Genomic DNA, 26,778 nt, shown 5'->3' with positions numbered 1-26,778 from the left:
TAGGGGATTTTTAGGGTAAGCCAGAACTATCTTGTTGCACATAAAAGCAAGGAAATGTTCAAGGATGAATAGTGTTGAGTCAGAAGAACAGAAATCAGTTTAAGGGAGCTCCCACTGGCCAAACAGAGAATAACATGGGCATTAAAACAGTAACAACTGTATCTGATTGAAACATTAAGAATATAGCAAATTCCATGGATTCACAGTGAAAAAGCCAAAGCAAAAGCTCACTTTCTGCCACTGGAGATCATCAAGAACATCAACTCCTAACTTCGAAAATTGGTAAAAGAATACAATTAAGTATTTATTCTGCCCCGTCAGTAGGAAATACATCTTAGGGTAACTAAAGAGCCCCTGTTGGTAAAGAAGAGAAAACTCTTTTACAAAAGAAAATCTGTTGCTAAATGTAAAAGAAATAATGGAATTTGAAAAATTACTACTTTACAACCTATAATGAAATATTTGTTTTTGGCAAAGATTATTAATGGAAGCTAAAACCATCGAGGGAAAGATTAAAAACAAAGTCACTATCTATCAGAGAGGTGTGGACAAAGAGGGGAGGCCACTTTTGTTGTACCTCCACCATTGCTGCAAGCCCCTCTAGGCGACTTTCAGGGACTTTAAAGGGTCAGTCCCCTTTTTCTTCTTCTTTTTACTTTTCTCCCCTTCTGGGAGGCAGATATAAAAGACTAGGACATTTGAAAACTACTACATATGTGGGGAAAATTAGAAAGTGATGACTATACAGGTTCAGGGAAAGTTTCAGAAAAGGTTCTGAGAAGAACTCCAGTTTACATTTGTGGCTCATCCTTGCCACAGACACAGCCTACAATAATAAAACAAACAAACAAAACAACAAAAAACAGCAAACTTGGGGAAAACGGAGAAAGCTCCAGACTTACAGCGCTGGATACAAATGTCCAGTTTTCAACAACAACAACAACAAAATCACCAGAGATACAAAGAAACAGGAAAGCATGGCTCATTCAAAGGTGGCGGGGGGTGGGGGGAATCAAACTGAATTTTGTCCCTGAAAACTGTCCTGAAAAAGACCAATAAACTAGACAAAAACTTTAAAATAAGTGTCTTAAGATCAAAAAACAAAAGGAAGATGTGGATAAGGATGCTGAGCAGAGAGCCTGATGCGGGGCTCGATCCCAGAACCCTGAGATCATGACCTGAGCTAAAGGCAGTGGCTTAATCCACTGAGCCACCCAGGTGCCCCTAACTCATGAATTATTGAACATTACATCAAAAACTAATGATGTATTACATGTTGAATTTAAATTAAAAAAAGAAAGATAGCAATACAGGAAAAAGCATGGGGAATTATAAAAGCTATTATTACTATAACAATGATTTGTAACTCCACTTCATTCGTCTACATGATTTAAGACAATAATAGTTTTAAAAAAGCAATTATTTGTAAAAGCTAATATTGTTGTAACTTCAGTTTGTAACTCCACATTTTGTTTTCTCCATAATTTAAGAGACTAATGCATTTAAAAAAATTATTGCTGGAGTGGATGGGGTTGTGAGGGATGGGGTGGCTGGGTAATGGACACTGGGGAGGGTATGCATTGTGGTGAGCGCTGTGTAAGATTGATAATCAAAGACCTGTAACCCTGAAACAAATAATACATTATATGTTAATAATAAAAAAATAAAGCTTAAAATTATAAAATTACTATTATTTTAAGGTTTCAGGCACAGAATGCATAAAAATGTCATGTGGAAACATCAACAACTGAAAGGATTGGGGAATGGAGCTGTAAAAGAGCAGAGTTCTTGTATGTTATTGAAGTTAATCCCCAAATTGAAATTAGAGAGTTATAACTTCAGGATGTTAACCATAACTCCTTTAACCTCCCCCCCCACCACAAATAACTATAGAATATATACAGAAGAAAACAAGCAATTTCAAAATTTCACAATAAAACAATCAACCAAAATGGAAAGTAAGATAGTAATCCAGGAAATAAGAGACAAAATTCTTTAAAGTATATAGAAAATAAATACCAAAATGACAGAAGTCCTTCCCTGTCAGTAATTAATTTAAAAGTAAATGGTTTAAACTCTTAAATCAAAAGACAGAGATTGGCAGAATGGATAAAGACACATGATCCAACTCTATGTTACCTTCGGGAGACTCTCTTTGGATCAAAAGACACCCACACACTGAAAGCGAAAGGATGGAAAAAAACATTCCAAGCCAAAAGTGACAAAAGGGAGTAGGGGTAGCTACACTACAGCAGACAAAATAGACTATACATCTAAAAAAAGTTACAAGAGACAAAAAAAGGACATTATATCGTAATAAAAAGTACAATACAGCAAGCAGATATAATAATGGCCAATATGTATGCACCTAATAATAGACTATCAAAATATATGCCACACAAACTGACAGAAGGGAAGGGAGAAACAGTTCTACAACAATAGCTGGAAACTTCCGTAACCGGCCCACAGCAAGCGACAGAACCACCAGGTGGAACGTGAGGACACAGAGGATGTAAACAACACAATAAACCAACCAGATCTAACAGACAATTACAGGACTCCCTACCCAACAACTACAGCATACACACTCTTTTTTTTTTTTTTTAAAGATTTTATTTATTTGTTTGTCAGAGAGAGAATGAGGAGAGAGTACAAGCAGGGGTAGCAGTAGGCAGAGGGAGAAGCAGGCTCCTTGTTGAACTAGGGAGCCCAGACCTGAGCCAAAAGGCAGATGCTTAACCGACTGAGCCACCCAGGCGCCCCAGCATACACATTCTGCTTAAGTGCACGTGAAACATTTTCTATTACATGTTACATCACAGACGGATCTCAAACAGATTTTAAGAGACAGATTTTCTACAAAGTATCTTCTCTGGGCATGACAGGACAAAGTCAGAGGTCAGTCAACAGAAGTAAAACTGGAAAATTCGTAAATTCCCGGAAATTAAAAACACACCCTTAAAACTCTTCCCTTAAAAGTAATTCGAGATAGGGCTAAGGACTTAAGCATAAAAAAGCAAAAACGTAAAAGTTGCAAAAGAAAATGTGGGTAACCAAAAATCTTTCACTCAGCATGTGGAAAATTCTTTATGAAAAGTATCTGTAACACATACAATAAACTGGCTAATTAATTTCCTTTACTTAGGAAGATGGGCGTGGATACAGCAGGAGAAAAATGGGCAGGAGATGAACAGTTTAGAGAGAAAGGGATAAAATGCCCAATAGAAATAAAAGAAAGACACTCAATCAAAATTAAATAAGTGCAAATCAAGACAACGGAAAACTTGATCCAATGGGGAAAAAAATGAACAATTCAAAATACCATGTGCTGTGCGGGGATGGGAAAACCAAGTGCTAAGTGAGGCAGCCCATCAGGAGCCACAAAGACATAAGATGCTTATGTGTGCTTTTAAGATGATGGGAGGTTAAAATGTCTTACTACAATGACCATTTAATGGCCTTAATGTTCACGGACAGATTGCAATAATTTCAAGAGGATACCACTGGCCAGGCTGCAGAGCGCAAAGCCCAGATCGTCGACGTCGTAGAAGTAGAGATACGGAGGAGAGACAGATTATTGTCCCAGAGAAAGTGCAGAGCCGCCTCACCACTCTGCCCTTTGTCAGTAAGACCAGGACAAGCTTTAGCCGATGGGCCTGGTGTTCTGGGCCCGGCCTCCCTTTATCCGCACCCCCCCCCTCAATCCCGAGTCTGTCACCTCCTAGTAAAAAGATCTTACAAACTACTACTACTAAGTTTGCTCACGTGTAAAAGGTGAGTGAGTACTTTTTCAGAGCTATTTTTAGGGATTAAATGAGATAGTGCATGTAGCCTGTGGCCCAGGCTAAGCATTCAGTAAGTAGTATCTGCTACTTGGATACTGAACATCCTATTCTGCAATATTTTATTCTCATGCTTGAATAGTGCTACTATATCTATTTTTTCTCTCTGTATGCCTTTTACTAAAAGGACCAAATGTTAACACAGTTAGTCCACTGCTGTCCCACGGGTGTGCCCTGCTACAGTAAAGAATCAGCGGGCAACGGATGTTATCGCACTGAGCATGAGAGCGGTGTCCTCACTTAGCAAACGTGATGCTTGCCAAGGCCTCTGACCACCAGCAACCACTGTTGGGACGGTTTGTTTTCTAGTGGTTCTTGATGACCCAGAACGTACTTGGGAGAAACACTGATTAGAGCCCTCAAAATGAAGTACCAAAAAGCAGAGCATCTTGGTTTTTACAAAAGGGAAGAAAAGATGTGCTTTCCATGAACGTACGTCTGCTCGTTCTGCACAGATATCTCTAAGAAGACATCAAAATACGGGCCAGACTGACTGGGAAATGCTACCTCCAACTCTACCTGAGAACGTAACAGCTGCATTGCCTTGGAACAAAGACAAGAGAAGAAATGGGCGAAAAAAGACTCTTTCTCAAGAAACCATTTCTTGTCAAATTATATCTCGCCAAAATGTCAGAGTTATTCCTGCTGTGATCTTTCCATATTTTCTTTCTCTCCCCTTTCCTCTGACCCCTCCTTTGGTTCCTCCCCATCTGTCCCGTTGACTTAGACTTCATTTGCTATCAGTCACATAAATCGTCTCCCCTGTGTGCACCTCGAGACAAGAAGCATGTCTTTCTCTTCAGTTGCTGAATTTCCTGTTCAGCACCTCACAGAAAATCTACTAGGAGGTGCTGGAAGAGGTTCTGAAATAAGCAAATAAAATATTATCTACATGGCAACATCCCACCAAGAGCCCTGGGTCAGCAGTCAGAAGGCTTGGACACCAGTGTCAGTAACGCCATCTGTGGGGTCTGTAGCTTCAGACAGAAGCGCGTCAGTATCCGGGTCCTCTTCTATAAAATGTTATCTTTTATTTTCTCTGCTATTCCTTACGTTTTACAGATTGAGAGGCTGAAAGTAAAGGTTGTTGTTTATGCTCATTTAAAGCACCATAATTACTTCTCTTGATCAGTATTATTTGCCATCCAAACCTTCTAAATTTAAGCAGGGATAGTACAGTTATGCTATTAGGAGAGGCAGATTTCATTAATGCATTTATTTGCTTTTTCTTAAAATAAGCACAAAGCCATAAACAGCTTGCCATTACAAATACACATAATGCTTATGTTCTGAAACAGAAATGACCTGTGTTCACAGCACCGTTTCCCAACTTTAATTATGACTTAGATTAGAAAGTGTTTGAGGATTTCTTACCAGGTTCTGGAAGGTCTAATTTTGCACGCTTTAGTTCCACCATAGAAATCTGAAGTTGCTCTATTACAAAGTCATCTTCGAAGAAAAAATCCTTTGCCAGGGTCTCCTGAAGAAATTCTACAAGTTCTTCCATAGACAATTTCATTAGATGTTCTAAGAACAAATCAGAGAAATACAAATGCTGGGTTAACAATTTCTCAGGTTGAGAAGGTAACCTATTGTATTCTGGTGCAGTATTTTTTTAAAAGGGGCACAGCATACAACTTACACATGGCACTGTGACCATCACTGACACTCAGTAAGATGAAGTATTTTATGATACTCAAGCAGTCACATCTATTCTTCGGGAAGACAGGGAGAACTGATTACTAATAAGTACCTTCTTATGGATTTATTTAAGAACGTCACACCTTAGACATCAATATTAACCGAGAGCAAGTACTTGTTAGAGACGCGGGCCACCCAGGTGGGCATGAGGGCTTTCTGTTTTATTGTTATGGAGCTCCACCTCCCATAGGCACACCTATTTCAAGTGTTTCTAGTTACAGTTTCAGAATTTCTAAAAAATCTGGATTACTAACCTTATTTGTATTTCTACTTATGAAATTAGTTTTATTTTTAAAAATTCAGATTATGGTGCCTCGCCTGAGTGGCTCAGTTGGTTAAGTGTCAGCCTTCGGCTCAGGTCATGATCCCAGGGTCCGGGGATCCAGCCCCGCGCCGGGCTCTCTGCTCAGGTGAGAGCCTGCTTCTCTCTCTCCCTCTGCCTATCACTCTGCCTACTTGTGCTCTCTATCTCTCTGTCAAATAAATAAATAAAATCTTTAAAAAATAAAAAAAACAAATTTTAAATAAAAGAATAAAAGAACTCAGATTACAGATACAAAGTAGAAAGCAAAAATCAGCTATGACCCCACTAAGCCACTGTCCTATAAGCAGATGTGTAGATACGTATCAATTTAAAAAACTGATTATACTTTGAGTCCATAGGATATACTATGATGTACTATAATCTGCTTAATCAGTTTTCTAATACTGGACATTTAGGTTATTACTCATTTTTTTTTTTTTTACTACTTAAAACTAATAGTGTGTGATAAACCTGCTATAACAATGTCTCTAAATGTTGATAAAACAATCAGGAAAAAAAAAAAGAACAAAATCTTAGGAGCTTTAGCTAAACTCTTGGTTAAGGTGCCCAGAAAGTTTATGAAGCATCATACAGCGGTGAAGAAAGTTCATGTAATTAAGTCCCTGAGCTTTTGTCTTCCTGAGGAAAAACAACGACATTATTTAGTCTGATGATACGATGGGATATAAAGTAGCTATTAGGTTTTAAGTCTATTTGCAAAGGGTGAAGAAACTTTCCAGTTGCCAAAATTAATCAAGACTCATACATAAAACAGAATTTCAGACGGAGAACAGACCTATGGAAAAATACATCATGTTTCCACTTTCTTGCTGTTCAGTGAACATTAAACGAGTATGCATATGTCTTAATAAAAAAGTATACTTTTGTTCCACATCTTGGTCAGTTCATGATCCAGAAGGCGAGGACAGACAGGGAGAGAAGGAAAGGCAGGAGAGGGGAGAGGAGAGGAGGAGGGGGGGAGGTCAGGTGGGGGAGAGACAGAGGTGGACCGTGGTTTTCCGACAGACCATGAGCTTGGGAGACAGCTGTCCCAGGGCTGTGGTGTGTGCGCTGCGGGAGTGAGGAGCGGGAGTAAGGGACATGAACCGCAGCACTTCTGAACCCTTATCTTTCCGAAGAAGCAACACAAACTTGATTTTAAAGGGAGTTTTCATTTCTCTCTCAAGTTTGGATAATCCAAAGGCCTGCTTTTCAAGTAAGCAATCCAACAATTATGTATTAAGATACCAAACATGTATTTAGAACAATGTCAAGCACAACAGGGAAAGAAAATACACACAAAAACGTGATCCCAAGTACTCAATTAGCTTAGAATTTCAGTTGGGCAGCTGAACAGAAGGATCATTCAAGAATAACCTAAGGGAGGAGAATGATCAATGAATGTGAAACCTCACTCTAAGACCTGGACTCCAAGTGCTCCTTGAAGTTCTAAAGCTTTCGAAGATTCTCTTTTCTGCAGAGTTACCAGAGGAGGTACTAGGAGGAGTTGTAATTTTAAAGACTGAACTGAGACTTTAAGATGAGTAAGGTTCTTCGCAGGCAAGAAGAAAACTCTCATTTCTTGATTTGTAAAGTAAGGCACTGCATGCCCAATGCACAGGGCCCTTGAAATGCTGCAACTGACCCTTGCATTTAGGCAACAAGTGACTATACTTGCCCCAGAGGCCACCATGCAGTTAAGCAGAGAGACAAGCCGGAGGTGTAGATCCCCTTTGGTCTACAGCCTGGAGCTGGGTGCTTTTTGCCTGGACGGAGGATAAGGATGGGAAAATGTCTCTACTAGACTTTTTAACTAAGGGCCTGGCTCCTTTGGTCTCTCAGTTCTCTGACTACAAACCAGAGACTGAGACCGATGACAAGCAGTGTTAAGAGTATGGAAACAAATACTCAGTAGGCATAATATTATTAGTGCAACCAACACATTGCATTCTACTGCTTAAGTGGGAAAATTAAACCGAAATAGGAAAAAAAAAAAATCAAAGACCTCTGCAATATAACGAATGAGCTTCTAGCCAGGAGAAAGGACCGATGGAAGCCGATTACCAACTGGACAGGATTTCTTCACTTTCAAGAATTTTTTAAATTCACCACTAAAAGAAAATGAATCTGAAGTTGGGTGAGGAATGAGAAATCAGAGTTAAGTCAAGCCTTGACCTTTGTGAAATCTTTATACTTAAACATTTTCTTACTTTTGTGTAATTTTAAGATTGTGTAAGACATAGCGGTAAGAACTCGTTCTCCTTCAAAGATGTAGATATCCCATATTCTGAGGTTTAGTGTAAAGGGAGTCTATAATTAAAAACAAAACAAGATAAGATTAACAGCTCACTCTTGTCTGGTATTTATAATTTTATGATTGGGTTTTGTAAAGAAATACTCACACGATCAAGGAAACATTGAAAAAACCATTTCATTGTGTAAAAACTTGTGTAGATTTCTTGAGAGTCCTGAAAAAAACAAAGGCTTCAAACTTCTGGATTGCAGCAAACAAAATATGACAATCTAATATGAAAAGTTAGGAAAGCTGCTGGAGGCAGCTGTCAAAGCTAAGCACGAAACCGTTTCATCGCAAATCTTTTACATGCTGGAGGATTTCTAGCTTTTTCTCCTTCCTCCCCCTCTCTCCCCCTCAATCTCACTTTTGGAAATCACCTTCATAATAAATCCTTCTCCTAGAGGATGGTAATACAACATTTTGATTCTCTACATTTTACAGTGAATCAGGTGTGCTTCACTAAATTACCATGTTTTATAGTACAGCACGTGTATGGTTCACTAAGGACGAGTCTGTATGACCCTTAAAGTATTTTTGGTGCAATAAAAAGGCCTCCAAAATTACCGAGAGATCATATGTCTTTAAAAGCTGCACCATTTGTATATATCATCTGCAAAGAAATGGTCTGATTTTATGAGTGAGGGCTGTGATGGTTCATCAATACTAAATTCCACAAATCTCATGCTCTTCAAACACCTGGGAATTACAACTGCATAGTAAATGAAATGGATAACACTGCAAATCAATAAAGTAATTGGGACCAAAGGCTGCACTCAATTCTTCTAGCTTTGTTCTTGATGTAAGTGGGTACAAGTCGATGTCACATCTACCTACCAAGTGTTGCTTAAGCTTGGATAGAAATTTATTCAGTATTTTTTCATGATGTTCTTGAAACCTCAAGAGTTTAGGAAAACCTTGAACAAAAAAGCCTAGAATACAAACATAAAAACAGTATTTCATAAACAATCGCAACAAAAACCCCTCTTTCAAAACGCAACACATTTCTTTCATTTTTAACTGTCAGTAACAGCAAAAATCCAGTAGTTACTAAGATACTTGTCCTCCTCACCAAGGAAATGATTGTGTGTAAGCTCTGGGTAATAAAATTCGCAATCTAGTACTTGTTTGCTAAAGATCTCCTTCAACCTTGTAAAAATATAAAAGAGAACAGACTATTTCTGAATCAAAAGGGAAACTTAGAAACCAAGAAAAAAAATGAAAACTGAAGCCATTTATCAGGACTGTCTGTTCTCTTCAAGTATCTTAAAGCAGATCTTAAATGTGCAAAACTTTTTATAGGTTATTCTAATCTTGAGGACTTATTTTGTTTTATTGTCAATACGCTACATAACCAATATTTTATTGCTTTTTTTCAGGTTACTCTAAAAGCTTCATTAGTATCATGTCTCCAAAGTTTTTACCACTTTGTAATCCCTTCTGTAATATTCAGCTAAGACAAAACGACACTAACGATCGATGTTGTATCAGAAACTGGAGTTTATCCCGTCCCATTATACAACAGAATCTCTTAAGATCTCTAGGAAGTAACTAATTGTAAATGGTTAAGTTAGTACCGATTTCGTGTATCTAACTCATGGACCTTTATGTCTATTCTTTCTTACGAGTTTCCTTTCAGAGAGTCTACATGATTCATTAAAAAGATCATACACTCAACAGATTGATCATTCCTCCACATTAGTTATCTTTACCCTGGGTTTTATGTAGCTTTGACAGATGTTAAGAGCTGGCCTGTGTTTTTTAAAAAGCATCTAGGGAAGTGCTGCGTGTTCCACAAACCTTTCTGGTATGTTCATGACATGTAAGGGCTCCTCAATCTTTTTAACGTGCTTTCTAAAGAAACTTGGTTGGTTTGCTTGAGTCACTCCTTCTGCCAGACCGATTTGATCTGGGAATCCCATATTTTCTCCCCACAGAACATCTCCTTCCTCAACAGGGAAACTGTGTTCTCCCAAGAACCCAAGAAACATCCTTTATGTGTAAAAATTTCCAGAGAGAGATTCTGTTTCTCCCATAGTAACATTTTCTGATGTCATTAAAAAAAAATATGCACGTATGTATCTATCTGTGCCACTTTCGTGGTCAGTTTCCTAGGAATGGGAATTAGAAGGATTTCAAGAAAAAGTCTTATTGTGAAAAAGGCAATGCCCTCAGTAATAAACGCTAGCTCAAGGAGAGCTAACATTACTTGTTAGCGATATCCCAGGCTTGATATTTTAAAATCTCTTTTCTTCAGCCCTCACTTTATGCTGTCCGTTTATAAGTGACATCGTTCTCAGGTAAAAGATGCAAAGAGCTGAGGCAAGCCTCGGTGAGAAAACTCCACGGGCCAACCTACAAACAAACATCTCTACATACACACGTCAGCAAAATAGTGACCTACGCTGCACTGTGAATGCAAATATTAGGGTAGTAAAATTACTATTACTTTCTAGATGAGGCTGGTGACCAATGCCGAATGTAAGCTATCAGGTGTGTTCAAAAGAAATGACGTTCCTAGACTTGGGCAGTTTACACGTCATTACACACTACTGAAACTGCAACATTGCTCTGCACTTCCCATACGGACCACAACACCATTCGTTCCACGGTAAAGCAAAATAAAGGTGGATGAGGGGGAGTTATTTTTCTTCAAGATGCCTTTTCAAATGATACTCTTGGATGGCAGTTCGATACAGTGCATCTTACCTTTGGAGTCTCTTGATGGGATGCAAAGTGTCCAGAAACAGTTATCAGTAGCGGTATTCATTTAAAAAATATTCACAAGGAAAAGTGAGGGAGATGGCGAAATGCGTGTGCGAGCGCGTGCACACACACACAAACACACACACACAATACCACCCCAAAACCACATGGTAAGAATGTGGAAATTAATAAACTAATAAACTTTGAAAATGTTACAATATCACTATCAACACGTGGCAGGCTCCTCACGACCTAAGGCTCACTTACAAATGGAACTTAGATGATCCATTCTTCAAGTGATTCATGTTAAAAGTTGTTTTTAACTTGGTATTATCACATGGATGGCACTTTGCACTAAATGGGCAAATGCCACTTTCATTTCCCAAGGAAGATGCAATCCAAACTCTAAAGCTTCTGGTATAAGCTTGGCAGATGGAAGGGAAAGGTACTTGAAAACCATCTAACTTGAAAACCAAAACCTCACGCAAGTTTTGAGAGATTAAATAATGAAGAACCCACGACATGTCAGCAGCAGCATTTTATCATAAAATGGAATCAATTTTATGGCTAGAAGAACCTAAACATGCATTTCACTGAAATGATCACTGCATGACAGTCTAAAAGTCTTAGTCAACAGCATCTTTTATTTCTCCAGGTAACAGAGCTTTCCTAAATTCCTCCAAACCTACATTAGTTTATTTTGACTGGGGGCAAGTAAGGAAGGATTTCAAAATGCCAACAGTGTGCCTTGAGGTAAGCACAAAGGAATATAAATGTGAACAGAAAAGTGCAGCCAAGTTCAATATCGGCAGAAGTAAGAAGTGACTCACAAACACTGACTGACTGAACGGCCCCAGACATCCCGTGTTTCTGTGCTTTACGCTCCCACGCATCTTCCAAAGTTTGATTCTGCTTTAATAACCTTTTTCTCCCTTCCTTGTTTACTGCTTTTGGTAAACTACAGGGCTTTCTTACCATGCATGGCATGTTTGGGGCCTGAGAATAGTTTGACCAGGGCCCAGAAGGCATCTTCTTCGTTCATATACATAAGGAGCAAAGCTGTGATCTGGCTCATCCCCTGACAGTATCCAACTTCCTGAAGATAAATGAGAACAAAGAAACTGGGGATTTTAAGATCCAAATACATGCATACCCACACGAAAAACCTGCCCACCAAAACAGTCAGAAAATGCCTGAACAATTAAATAACGGACGAGTCTACAGATAAAGACTACAGTTTCTACAACATGGAGCTACATCTCATTGAGCTATACATCAAAAATAAATGTAGAACTGTGGACCAAGTGTCAAGCTACAGGTATTTTTGTTGTCCCCTATTCAATACCATTATACCTTCTGTAAAGAGGACGAATCGTTTATTTTTCCTTTGCATATATTATTCTCAGTTCAATATTCCCCCTCTTTGTTCAAATGCTGGCAAGCTTCTCTCCTGTTGCAGCTCCTAAGTTGCTGTCTCGTCACCTCTGATTTCCCAGCCCTCAGCCAGTCCATGTCCCTTCTCTGAGAACTGCCTACTCTCCCCATAGTCCCTGCTTGTAATGTGGCCTCAGCGTTTCTTGTTTGTGCCATATGAACCGAAGCTGATGGAGCAGAAGAGGTCACTTGACCCCAGGAGAACAGTTAATTGGGCACTGCTAATCACATACTCTCTCCAGGACAGCTGTAATCAGACGGTAAGATGGCATTTAAACAGAATGGTCATGTTGAGTCTGTGGGTGCAATTTCAGCCATGGGAAAACCAAAAAGTAGGCAAAGAAAGCAATCTGGAGAGAGAAACAGTGGAACAAGCAGTTTACGGAGATAATCAGTTACCATGTGACCCCAGAACAGAAGAGCTACAGAGTGTGTAGTACTATTTTCTCAGCGAAGGCTTCTCACTTTCCAGCTCCAAGTCCCATGAGGCCCAACTATTGCTTCTTTTCTATGAAAAGGCCTTTAATAACTCTTTTTTAACTTGCCCTAATTGGAAATTTCTTATAACTTAGAGGTTTTAATAGAAATTACACAGCCAAGATTCAAGGTTGTCCTGCATAGAATCTACTCAACAAGCATCTAACGTCTGCGTTAGGTTCAACACTAACTGGTCTCTCCCTAAATTATCATCTCCCCCTGAATAACAGGTATGTTCTATTATCAGAACGTTTACTTTTAGCCTACTCCGAGGGTTAGCAAGTAGGTACACAAGGTCTCCTCTTTGGCCCTCGCTGAGTAAACAAAACGTGACCTTGAAACGCAAACTCCCAGCGGGTGACGAAGAGAGAGCAAGGGTCAAGCAAAAATTTATCTGCCCACCGACTTCTTAAAACTTCTAGCCCTCCTCACAACTGTGTAAAAGAAAAACAAGGTACCAAATAACACCACAACAGAGTAATTCAGAAAAAGGAGGAGAATGAGAGCTTCGCTGGTATACAGTGGTTTTTCCTGCTTCTAAATCAGCTCTGTTCTGAGATCCCAAGGTCACCAGAGAAGCCTTGAAAAGATCCACAGAGGCAGGGGTGCCCAGAGAGTTCCCCCCAGCTCCTCAGAAAGACCTGAGTGGCTGTGCTCTGACTTACCGTGTTATAAATCGAGTACGCAGCGAGAACATGGAACAGTGACTGTTGCCTAGAGAAAACAAAGTTCATGTTGAATACATTTTGGTTATTTCACATAGTTTTAAAATTACAAACTTAAAAAAATGTATAATAATAAATGCAGTCTGCCAGAAAACAGATAATCCAGACAAAAGTACTACTGTAATAAAGAAATGATCCCAAGCTCAAATGTACACAACACTCTGTACAGTCTAAATTTAAGATTTATTTAGATTTATATTAGATTTAGATGACATTCTTTCTTTTTTTTTTTTTTTAAAGGGGGTGGAGGAGCAGAGGGAGAGAAAGAATCTCAAGCAGGTTCCATGCCCAGCACGGAGCCCTGTGAGGGGCTCGACCTCATGACCCTGAGATCATGATCTGAGCCAAAATCAAGAGTCAGACTGACGCTTAACCAACTGAGCCACCCAGGTACCCCTGGCATTCATTCTGATACAATTTATGCCAAAAAAACCATCAACGGCTTCACAGTCTCTTCAATCTGTTGCCCTCCTTGCAGTGAGGGAGAGCAAGCACCCTCACTGAAATCATCCCCATGGGAGCAGGCAGCCTGACAGAACTGCGGAGGCCCTGGGAAGCCTCAGTTACTGTGGCCGCTAGGCACGAGGGCTGCGGCATCCTCTGGGAGGCTATGGATGCTCTCCACCGGCCACAGTATCTAGTGCTCTCTCCCACAGCCAGGATGCTGGGGTCCAAGACTCAAGGGGCAGAAACGGGGATGACTCTATCCACTATTTTCCCTAGTGGTCCACTAGCAAAATGCTCACTTCCCATTCCGTCAGCCTTAAGCTCTGCTGGTCCAGGACTCCTAGTTCCAAAGAAAGAAATACTTTCATCAGGAGACACAATGATTCCACTGAACTGGAAGCCGAAACTGCCACCCAGCCTTGGAGCTCCTCGTGCTTCCGAATCAACAAGCAAAGAAGGAGGTGACTGTACCAGCTAAAGCAAATGAGCCGGATTACGAAGGAGAAACTGAGTTGCTACTATACACTGGATGTAAGGAAGAGTAGGCCTAGTTCGCAGGAGAATACGTGGGGTGTCTCTTAGCACAGTGTGATTAAAGTCAATGGAAAACTATAGCAATCTAACTCAGGCAGGACTGCGATGGTCCAGAATGAAAATGTAGGTCGCCCCACCAGGTACAGTATCATGACCAGGTGCCTGTGGAGGACAAAGGGAATATGAAATGGGTGGTGGAAATCAGTCATAACTACATACCCAGCCACAGAAATGATTAGGGGCACCCGGGTGGCTCAGCTTGTTAAGCGTCCAACTTTGGCTCAGGTCATGATCCCGGGGTCTTGGGATCAAGCCCCACACCAGGCTCCCTGCTCAGCAGGAAGCCTGCTTCTCCTTCTCCCTCTACTCCTCCCCCGCTGCTCGCTCTCTAATAAGTAAAATCTTGTTAAAAAGAAAAAAAAGAGATGATGATTATAATTTTTGTGAGCATTTCTTCCTTATTTCGGTGTATGTTTATACATACGTATTTTAAAATATTTTTACTCCTTCCTTTTCCCTTTTCATCTAACATATTAGCTATATTAGACAGATGTATTATTAACAGTTAATTTTATATTGCAGTATTTAAGTTTTAGAGCGTCAAAGCAAAAGAGTAAACGTCACCAAGGACTTTGTATCCTCTTGTGGGGAAAGGGTTAGACTAGTTTCAGTCCCAGGCTAAAGAGTTATATCATGTTAGGTGAAGCATGACCTTGTATTAACCTGTATTTGGAAACTGAGTTGTCAAGGATGTACTATAATGGTCAGTACACCATTGGTGTCACCCTGGCTAGGGTAGAGCTCCCAATTATTCAAAAGCTAACCCACATGTGGCTGTAAAAAAGGCATTTTGTAGATGTGATTAAAATCCGTAAGCAGGATTTGACTTTAAGTAGCAGAGGTGATCCTAGTTCCTAGATCGTCTTTGTGGGCCTGTCCAATCAGGTGACAGGTGGTAAGAGCAGATGTGAGGCCTCCCTGAAGCAGTTCTTCCTGTGGACAATAGCTCGGCTCAAGAGTTGCAGGCTATCCCTGCTGGTGGCCTGTTCTCCAGATACAGGACTTGCTACCAAGCCAGTTCCTCTCAATAAATCTCTGAATACACATCTCTTACTGGTTTCTGTTTCTCGTGTTGAACTCGGCCAATACAGAGGGCAGCAAAACTACACTGCTCATGCATAAACTGTAATACTCATTGCAGACATTCACTCCTCATCTGTTTTAGTTTCAGTGATGCATTGGGGTCAAGTTCATAGGGATCTATTTGTCTCTGACCTGATCCTCAAACACAACTTCCCATTTCTTCACTAAGATTTTAGTAAAAGTAGCTACTACATTTTTAAGAATTCCCAGATCATAAAATGACTCTTTGCCAACCAAATAGCATCTACTATGTCAAAGGCTAAAAAATTTAAGTGAACCTAGACACTAGGTTTCACACAACATGGACCAAACAATCTGCAAAAGCTTAAACCTTTAGGACCTACATCAAAATTATAGTTCACACAAGACATTCTACTCATTCATGTTTTAAGTAAACAAAGACTTTAATACTCTTTATAAATGCCATTTACATTTCATCACCTGAAAGTTTACTTACTTAACACCGTATCTGTCTCTAAACATAATATGGTCCCTAAATGTGCGGTTGACATCAAGGTCTATCTGTCTGATATCAGGTGAACAACCCCGGGCTCTGTGTTTTAATTTCTGAAAAGAAAAAAGAGGGGAAGAAAGCACATTTTTAAGGAAATCAGTTATTGAAAATAATTTTCATTAAAATATGAAATCATAGAATAATTCTTATTAAAAAGCAGTTTTGGTTTAGGAAAGCCACGCCTGTGGTTCACCAATGAACGTGGGAAGGCACACAATGAAGATCTTCCCTCCGAGCCATGTCCCCATCACTCCCACATCCATTCCTTCCCTCTAACCACCACCTTTCCCTTCCCATCTTAACAATACAATTCAATTTTAATTAGGAATGAAGCACTTTTTGGAGTCTGCCTTGGTAAGACTATGTAAAAGCTCTTCACAGCTGAGCCACAGAGTCTACTGGGATTTCTTTTTTCTTTCTGGCACAGTATTTTTGTTTTCCCTTGAACTAATCATTGCCTTGTTTCTTGATCTGCTTCATTTTCTACAGGCTTGTTGCTAATCCGATCCCAAACTCACTTTAAACCACATCCATCTCCCCGGGCGCTGGAAAATTGCAATGGAAAAGATACTCTCTGATTTCAACTTTGTGCAGATGTCTCTCCAGAGCCTTCAGACCTGCTCCAGCCTTGGGCTCCTGGACCTCTGGGCCTGCTGCACAGCTGGGGTCTTGGGGTCCCCCTTCACCCTCTGCTAGGCCTTCCTTCGCTTGGGTCCTCTGTCCCCTGCGTCTCACGTCATCTTCTTTCTTGGTTTATTCCCTTGTCCCAGAGAAGCACATCCTCTAGTAGCCCCTGTGGAAGGGTGTATGGAAGATAAATTGTTTTGAAACTTCAAATGTCTGATACTACTACCTCCTTCTTACTCAACTGCTGGGCTGTTTTAGAATTCTAAATTGGAAAATATTTTTGCTCAAAAGGCACTGCCTTTACTGTCTTCTAGTTTCTAGTGTCGCCACTCTAATTCTGGTTTCTTTGTACGAAATCTGTTTTTTCTCTAGAAGTTCGTAGGCATTTTTCTCTCCATGTCCTGAAACTTCACACTTTCGTGCTTGATCTGTATCTATTTTTATCCACAGGGCTGGCACTTGATGGATCTTTTCAATCTTCTAAACGGAGACTCCCGTCTCTCAGTTCTGAGTGATTTCTTCAGTAATTCCTTTGTCGGTTCCTTCATCCCTCCCGCCCGCACTCCCATTTCCTCTTTCTGGAACTCTTATTATTACAGCATGGAATCTCCAGTTGTCATTTAACTTTCTTGTATTTTCTCTATTAGTTTCCATTTCTTTGAATTTATCATCTGCTTTCTGGGAAATTCCTTCAATTGTTACTCTCAAACATCCTCTCAAATCTTTCAGTTCTAGTATAATTTTTTATAACTAAAAAGCTCTTTGTTTTTCTCAAAGGTTCCTTTTTATAGGCTTTTATACTTGCTTTATGGATGTCATACCTATTTTGATCCCTCTGAAGATGCCTGTGATCATTCTTCTAAGTTTTCGTCTTGCTCTATAGTCTGTTTCTAACACATTTCTTTTTTCCATTTGTTCTCGTGTGTCTTTCTGTTAGCTCCCTTCCTCAAGTGAACAGCAGTATTTCGCTGTCTGCTTCTATTTAAAAGTAGAATACCAGAAAGCTGATGGTGAGCTCTGTGTGCGGAGGTGGGGCTTCACGACTGTGTCTCCACTGCAGAGTGATACGACCGGGCAGTGTCGCTGGGGTTCCCCTGAAGTCAGTGTCTCTGGGTTTATGTCCCGCGGCTGGGCAGATTCCTCAGAGAAGTTTCTTCTGGTCTCCGGTCAGGAAGACAAGCACCTGGCCACCAGTGTGATGGGAAGGAGGCCAGCACGGCTGCAGCTCAGGATGCGCAGTTCCTCTGCGCCCTCCCCCCCGGGAACATCTGGGTCCTCTCCAGCCCAGCGGCCCTGTCGTTCATTCTCTCCAAATGGTAAACCTCGGACTTGCGCCGGGGTGGGGGTGACGTCAAGGCTCTAACTCCTTCTGCGACGGACTCTGGGCCACTTCCACGGTTCTGAGCTTCACCTCCGCTCCCTGAGGCACCTGAAGTTGACACTTACCAAGGATCCTGGAGATTCTGAGATCGAAATCAGGCAGTCGGGGCTTCCATTTTCTTGGGTTTGCTGAGTACAGTAAGTGTCTGTCTGGTTTCCAGATACTGGCAGCCGTTCTCTCTCCTGTTTCTTACTCCTCATGGGCTTTGCCTTTACAGAAACTCCCTGCTGTCAGGTTCATGGCATTTCAGGGCAAGGGAGCTGAATGAGGATATCTAATCTCCCAAGCTGAACTAGATAAAAGAGATTAAAATGTATACTACTCTATACTTAACCACGCTAATGCATAATTATGCATCTACATACATATATTATACTGACTCGGGTTACCATGTGCTGGTGATACAGATCTCTGCCTGAATCAACTCCAATAAATACATATGAAAACATAACTGGCTAATTCCTGACTTTAGCTGAAAGCAGGAAGCAGCAGGCTATCTGGAATATGGGTGTCTGTGCCAAGGGTTTTGTAACTCTGTGTACTTTCTGTGCCTTGAGGTGCGAGCTCAGACAAAGGCGGCTTCTGTAGCTTTTAAAATCATGAAGAGTAATCACAGTATAATTCAGAGTGCTAAATACACAGGAAGATATTTGTAATATTGGACGAGAATCACACGACCACTAAAATATTACTATACACTATCGCTGATAAAAGTCAATCCAGAAGATATTACCAAAATTTAGTTTAAAAATGGTAATCTGTTCATTTTTTTTTTTTTTAAGGGTAATGGGCAAGTAAAGAGGTTTCAGTTATTGTTCTACAGGCCTCCTGTTAAAAAAATGAGATGTCAAAACATAGAAAGAAAATGTCTGACAGGTCATGATAAAATGTTCTTTACAATAAAATTTAGTTCAAAGGCAGAAAATCACCCAAACACACCTACAGTATCAGCTTCTCTAGAGGACAAGAAAATCCAACAATAAAAAGGCCTCCAGACAGAAGCAAATTTCAGTTAGCAGATAAAAAATAGTAGGTCAGAAAGATTATGTCCTAGAATATTTACCAATGAATGTACAGAAAACAGGAAATCAAGCATATTTCTTATCTTAGTGCAAGGAGGTAGAGCAGCTTCTACAGTTATCTCTGAGATTGGGTGGGCCGAGACCCATGAGTGTCATAACAATACAAGAATATACATTTTATTTAAAAAGAAATAGGATCTAGGGAATCTATAAACCTGAAGTGGAAGGAGAGAGGAAAGCATTCACATGAAAGCTCCGCAGTATCGTGGTTCCTTTGGCCAACAAGATTATGAAGCCCCAGGAAGGCCATAGGTGAGGTTGTTAGCCACAACAAACAGAACTGCCACTTGTGGGCTCTACTACGACACACACAAGAGACAAGTGACACTGAGGGACACCTGAAAGAACAGGAGGAAGTGGCGGATGAGAGTGCCAGCTCAGGACCAGCGACAGTCTCACCCACCCGAGAAAAATCTTAGTAGTTCTCTTCCTCCTCAAGCTCCCACCTGCAGAGAGCAACTCTGACCACCTTTGGAGAGACAGAGTAAGAAAGAGTGGGAAAGGAAGACCACCAAATAAGGGTGCCAGGAAAACTCAAAGAATACAAATTTTAAAAATTTTTTACGAAAGTGCTAGAAAAAATAACCCTTAAAAAAGTACTGGAAGGCAAGTCATTTCTTTTGCTCTTGTTACTGTACGTCTGCCATGTTCTAAATAGATCCCTCATGTCAACCAGTGCCGGGATCATTTTATTCCCTGTAGAAAAGGTCTGAAAGATCGCGGAAAGCGGAGTTCTATTAGAACGTGTGCTGGATTGAACAGTGCCCCTTCCCCAAACTCATGTCTACCCAGAACCTGTGAATGGACCTGATTTGGAAACAGGGTCTCCGCAGATGTCTGAGTGAAGATGACATATGCTGGACGAGGGTGGCCCCACGTCCGAGAACTGGCGTCTGTTATCAGGCCAGACACCCAGACATGCAGACATACAGACACACACACGGAGCAGGCCATGGGAGGAGGGAGGCAGAGAGCAGACTGAGGCAGCAGAGAGCCCAGGAGTGGTGCCAGCAATGCCAGAATTTAGGAAGAGGTGAGGAAGGACTCTCCCCCAGCCTTGAGACAATCTAGGGACCTGCTGACACCCTGGTGTCTGACTTCCAGCCTCCAGACATGCGAGAGAAGACGGTGCTGCTGTTGGGAGCCACTCAGTTTGTGGCACTAGGAAACAAAAACAGCATGCAGAAGAGTAACTGTCTTCTCTCATTAATTAAACAAGAATTTAATGAGCACCTACCATTTACGACACACTGTGCTAGGTGCTAGGGTTAGATTTTTTTAAGAGATTTTATTTATTTATTTGACAGAGAGAGACACAGCGAGAGAGGGAACACAAGCAGGGGGAGTGGGAGAGGGAGAAGCAGGCTTCTGCTGAGCAGGGAGCTGGATGCAGGGCTCGATCCCAGTACTCTGGGATCATGACCTGAGTCAAAGGCAGACATTTAACAACTGAGCCACCCAGGCACCCTGGGGTTAGATTTTATATGTTCTCTCAGACACCATTTTCAATACTGGCTTTAAGACTATGATACTAAAAGTAAGTACCTAATCAACAGACTAAAATAACTTGAAACTCTAAAACTCTAACACATAAACTCATAGTCTGTGTAGGGCCCAAACAGCTAATTTAAAAAACCTTTTAAACACACAAAATAAGTGACCCTTTAAATTAGCCAGTATTTATCATCTTTCATCTTAATTAAATCTTACACATACAAACACATTTCATGCAAAAGGAAAGAAAATATCAAGAGTATTCCAAAGTTCCTTTTATAATTGGTTTTGAGTTTATAAGCAATTTTTCTTTTATCCATTTTATTCTCTTTATATTCACTTTCTGAGGGACATATTTCAAAAAGATTTTCAGATAATCATTCCTTTCAAAGGTTACTATAAACTTCAAACTTAGAAAGGAGTGTACCTGAGATGACAGGAAGGTAAACGAAATGTGTTACCCCATTTAAGGAAAGCATTACTGATCATTGAGTTAAAAGTTTGACCTTCGATTAACAAACAACAAAACCTAGAGCTACCTACTAGTCTTGGAGAAAAATTCTTTTCTCACACCCAGAAGCAAACAGTCAACCACATATAGGCAGCTGTTGGATAAACTGAATCCCACTGCTGTTTTCCCACAAAGTCTAGAAGCAACACTGTAGATCTCTTTATAACACTACATGGGGGGCACCTGGGTGGCTCAGTAGGTTACGCGTCTGCCTTTGGCTCAGGTCATGATCCCAGGGTCCTAGGATCGAGCCCCACATCAGGCTCTCTGCTTGGCAGGGAGCTTGCTTCCCCCCTACCCCCCTGTCTACTTGTGATCTCTCTGTCAAATAAATAAATAAAATCTTAAAACAAAACATTACATGGCACACACGCAGCTACGCTCAGGTGATAGTCCACTTTCCTCATGAATATGTCCCAACACTGGTCATTTCAAGTATTCGAAAAGCACTGGACACTTACTGACTGATACAGAAAGTATCATTTTCCCTGAAGTATTTGTTCACAAGTCAGGAATTACATGGCACTAAACCAAACAATCAAGAAAATAATAGGCTTCTACAACTCAATGTAATATCATTTCACTATAACTTCAAATGATACGAATATCTTATATCACCTTGAAAGTGAAAAGAAAGGGGTTTCACTTTTCAATTTCAAAATAACAAGTTAGCTTTAAATACTCACACTATAGAGGTCTCTTGTTTCTTCTTTCATTTTAGGGATCTCCAGAAGCAGAGCCCAGACTTCACCTCTGAGCTGGAGTGGGATTCCTTTGTAAATTCTCCTATGAAACTTGTTGAAATAAATAAATTGAAGGTTATAAGTGACAAAAATCTTAGACTGAGCCCTCAAATCAACTAATTAATACCTGTTAGTCCTTTATTTTCAAAGCACCCATGATAACTGATACATTTTGACACGGGACACTTGGATCCCACCATCCCTACTTTTCAGATCCTGGCTGGGAGGCATACACACAGGCCGGCAGAGCACACAACAAGGAAAACGTTAAGTAAGCCGAGTACATGAGGATTTCCATACGGCTACAAAGGTGCTCCTCACACAGCACGAACAGTGTTCTTTTTTAAGGTGTGAACATCTGACTTACACACTCTCTGTTGATATAATTAACTAGTTACATACTTTCTTCCTTTTCCCCCACACATCTAGAAGGCTTCAAATAGCAAACAGATTTCCTTGTCCCCAAACTGTTTTCATGGGAGTGTAGAGAATAGTGTAGCCCTAATATCCTTTCCTGCGGCATCGTCTCTCTGGGGCTTTCCAGAGCCTATCAACATAACATACCCTGTGCTCACGACTCGGCTAAGGTGCCCCCACAATCTTTCGTTCTCTCCCCACTCCCCAACTCCCTGTCCCTCCCCCCACACACACACCTCTACCCCATACTCCCGTCTCCCTCTCCTCTTTGATTTTGGCAGTTCTCCAGGAATAACCTGCCATCACTTTTGAATGGTACAAGGAATCATCAGTTTTGTCAACTCTTCCGATCCTTGTACGCCGGTCACTCTATGAATCCTAAGACTCCATCTGCTTCTCCATCTTCCTATAATGTATCCTTTCTCCTCAAAGCTATATATTCAAATAACATACAAATCTATTATGGTTATTACAAAGTTGTGCACAATAAAACTCTGAAATTTAAAAGAACATGTCTAAACAAAGAAATGACTAAACAAATTATGGCAGAAACCTTGGGGACTGAGGTAAGAATAGGTACATAATTACCTTCATGATCAAAATAATATATTTGAATAGAATGGCTAAGCAAACAGGATGTAAGTTTTAGTAATTGAAATGCTGACAAGTTATGAGTTAAGAAGCAGAGTTTCAACTACTACTACCCTATACTACCTCACTTTTAAAATTTTTTTAATTTAAAGCTTCAGAACCTAAGTCATGGTGTAGTTTAATAAACTGATGCTGTGACTTAGAATGAGTAGCAACGTAGAACAACTCTTGAATTAGGTAATTCCATAAGAATGGCCTTGAATTAGGTAATTCCGTATGGAGTTCTGGCTTTGTTCTTTTGGTATAAACACACTATTCCTCAAATTTGAAATTTCAGAAGATACTGATTAGAATCCTGGAAGTTTTTTTAACTCATGCAGTAGCTCTGACTAGAAGAATATATACAGCAAAGTTCTGTGTAAACCAGACTCTGCTACGTGCAACATTTCCCACATAGGAAAATAGCTACCACCTTTAATTGCAAACTGAGTGTCATTAAAAAAAAAATGAATTTAAGAATTATGTTCCTAAAGAAAGTCTATCATCTACATTCATTCCAAAGTTGTAACATTTACCATTATACTAGAAGCATTTTCAATTTATCTCCTGAACTTCTAAAGTAAAGATGCTCTACTCTAAGCATCCAATGTGAGTATCAGAAGGTGTGGAAACTACTACAAAAGAGAAAAGTGAAAGTTTAATAACCAAGTAGAATATGATGACGGTGAGCAGATTAACTTTGAAGGACGTGAATCTCCATCAGGTTGATGTTTTCAATGAGTAAAACAAGAGTTCTGACATGTCTTTCTCACACTGTATTACTTGAAAAGACTTCAGACATTATTTTATTGCTTTTAAACCAATTCTGTATTCACCAACTATATATGTCTATTTTTCATCTTAAAGTATGTAAATTTTTTAAAAAATTAAATTATGATTATATTAATAAGAAATAATAGGGGCACTTGGGTGGCTCAGGCTGCCTTCAGCTCAGGTCATGATCCGAGGGATCAAGTCCCAGGCTCCCTGCTCAGCAAGGCACCTATCCCTCTGCTTGCCACTCCCCCTACTTTTGTGTTCTCTGCTGAATAAATACACAAAATCTTAAAAACGAACAAACAAACAAACAGAAATTTCTGGTAGAAAGCAAAAATTAATAAACCCAGTGCTACTCCAGGGCTAGAAAAATGAAGCACAACTTTTACTGGTCATTTACTATATGTAGGAAACTATTTTAAACTATATATAGATGTTTCTCTTATTTAATCACATCAACAATTCCATATTTTATTATCCCAATTTTACAGATGGTGAAAGTGAATCACAAAAAAGTTAAGTAATGTGCCCAAGGCACACACAAGACATCACCATCTTTTAGCAAAAGGTATTTATTTTACATTTTATAAAAAACAAAGACCATCTTTCCAAGACCATTTTGCATGTAACTAGTACCCACTGTTCCGCTCAAGTAAACTTACTAAAATACACAGATCAGAAAATACTAAGGGAATCCGAGAGCAGAAAGCATTAAAATAATGACAATGAAACTGTATTTAAAAGGAAGCATAACACAGAGTTGTCAAATCATTATGCTGCACACCTGAAATTCATGTAACACTGTGCGTCAACTCTACTTCAATTAAAAAAAAAAAAAAAGAATATAGAAAGGGATGCATCTGGAATTCAGCTGTAGGAGGCAGTGAAATAAAAAACATGCATACAGAGTCACATATACCAGAACAAGGATTAAATTATGAGACCTTAAAATAAGAATTTTAAATTATGAAAAAAAAATAAATTATATCTACTGTTTTTCAAATACAACTCTTACAGGACAGAAAGACATTATAGAAACATAATTTTCGACCATCATAGAAATTTTGGAAAATTTTGTAAAACAAAGTAGGAATTATATCAAGTATGACATACACAAATAAAATTTGCTTCTTCTCCAGAACAGTGTCCAGTTTACATTTGCTGAGAATCCTTCAACTGACAAAGTAATACCTCATCTTTTCTACGATAGCCTGTAGTGTAGGCAAAGCGAGTACTTTCAGTGCTGGGAGACCATGGCACTGAGAAGTGGCTCGCCTCGGTCAAAGAATTTCTTCTCTTAGTCCTATTTCAGGGCACTTCTGCCAAATCCCACAGCCTCTTAAGAGATCACAGCTTTAAATTAAGCAGACTTCAGCAGCAGCAGGTGATAGGTGTTTATCCCAACTCATAAATGAACATCGCTCATCCATTCTAAAAAGGAGCTTGGTAATGACTGCCTGCTTTGTGGCCAACACTTACTAGGTAGGTGCTCTGGCTAGAACATGAAGAAATTCTGTGGAGCTCACAGTAGGGGGGGGGGGAATTGGTGTGTAGGCAGATAAACTGATACCATAAACTGATAGCCCTTTATTATAAAATACTCCCTGCTACAGAGCTGGGTGTCACCCTCTGATGGGAGAAGTCGGGACAGAGACAGACTCCCCAGAGGGGGCCAGAGTGGGAAAAGGATAAGAGTCGGCCCTGCACTGCCTAAATGTGCACGAGCTGTTAGCCCTTCTGTTCCAGGACACAAGAGACTGGAGGGGAAAACCGGAAAAAGTTGAGGAATAGAGCTGTTGGGGCGAGGGCAGTGAACACGGTGGTTACTTCTCATCAGACCAACACAGCGGCTCTCCCCTGGAGGCTGTATGAGAAATACTGTATGCGAGGAAGAAATACTGTATTCTACGTGACCGTGACCGAGTCGGCGAGGATCCATACTGAAGGACCCACAGGGAGGGATCTGGCAGGAAGGGGCAATGCGGAGATGAGGGGGAGGAAAATAATGAATCCAGTAAAAATGACTTTAATAATAAGTGTTACGCTAACACTTTGTGATTATTTATTAGGAGCCTGCATATATGTTTCTATATCAATGTATTCCTTGTCATATTATCGCGTTTTCTTTTTTTACTATTTTCTTTGTTTATTTGCCAGAGAGAGCGAGGGCGCACAAGCAGTGGGAGCAGCAGGGGGAGCAGGGAGCCTGTACCATCGCACCCCTGAAGGGGAACATGCTATTGTTAGCATCCCCATGTTACGGATGAGAAAATGAAGATGCGGAACAGTAACAGCAAATCATACAACTAACAAACTATAGAAGAACTGAAATTCAGTTAGTCTGACTTCAGGGACCACAGTTTCTGGTTCTGTTGTTTTGTTTGTTTGTTTTTTGTCTTTTTTTTTTTTTTTAAATTAACATAGAATGTATTATTTGCCCCAGGGGTACAGGTCTGTGAATCATCAGGCTTACACAATTCACAGCACTCACCATAGCACACACCCTCCCCAATGTCCATAACCCAACCACCCTCTCCCTACACCTCCAACCCCCAGCAACCCTAGGTTTGTTTCCTGAGATTAAGAGTCTCTTATGGGGGGCGCCTGGGTGGCTCAGTGGGTTAAAGCCTCTGCCTTCGGCTCAGGTCATGATCCCGGGGTCCTGGGATTGAGTCCTACATCGGGCTGTCTGCTTCCTCCTCTCTCTCTGCCTGCCTCTCTGCCTACTTGTGATCTCTGTCTGTCAAGTGGATGAATAAAATCTTAAAAAAAAAAAAAAAAGAGTCTCTTACGGTCTGGTTTTGTTTTCAAGATTTATTTACTTATATGTGAGAGAGAGGGAGAGAGCATGAGTAGGAGAGGGAGAGAGAGATTCCCCCGTGCTGCTCACGAGCCTGACACAGGACTCGGTTTCACAACCTGACCTGAAACCAAGAGTTGGGCTCTTTACCGACTTTGCCACCCAGCGCCCCCAGACAGCAGTTTTAACAACCATG

The 26,778-nt window shown here is 40.4% G+C and overlaps 1 protein-coding gene across 4 annotated transcripts in view; it reads right to left on the bottom strand.

Annotated features, from left to right (window-relative positions):
* Positions 1–26,778, bottom strand: part of USP6NL (USP6 N-terminal like) — a 166,372-nt gene that overhangs the window by 18,133 nt on the left and 121,461 nt on the right. For all 4 annotated transcript variants that reach the window (XR_014314488.1, XR_014314489.1, XM_082742207.1 and 1 more), the window contains 8 exons: positions 21,902–22,009; positions 16,064–16,173; positions 13,423–13,471; positions 11,822–11,942; positions 8,978–9,072; positions 8,250–8,315; positions 8,058–8,157; positions 5,217–5,369 (listed from right to left, as the gene is read on the bottom strand). Coding sequence is in view for 2 of the 4 variants with exons in the window: in XM_082742207.1 (XP_082598333.1) it covers positions 5,217–5,369; positions 8,058–8,157; positions 8,250–8,315; positions 8,978–9,072; positions 11,822–11,942; positions 13,423–13,471; positions 16,064–16,173; positions 21,902–22,009 (802 nt within the window). In the remaining 2 variants the exon portion in view is untranslated. The remainder of the gene's footprint in view (positions 1–5,216; positions 5,370–8,057; positions 8,158–8,249; positions 8,316–8,977; positions 9,073–11,821; positions 11,943–13,422; positions 13,472–16,063; positions 16,174–21,901; positions 22,010–26,778) is intronic.

This window comes from Mustela nivalis (genome assembly GCF_964662115.1).
Source record: "Mustela nivalis genome assembly, chromosome: 7".
In the NCBI taxonomy this organism is placed as follows: domain Eukaryota; kingdom Metazoa; phylum Chordata; class Mammalia; order Carnivora; family Mustelidae; genus Mustela; species Mustela nivalis.
Note: the sequence above shows the minus strand (reverse complement) of the source record. Positions and strands in the feature narration are given on the sequence as shown.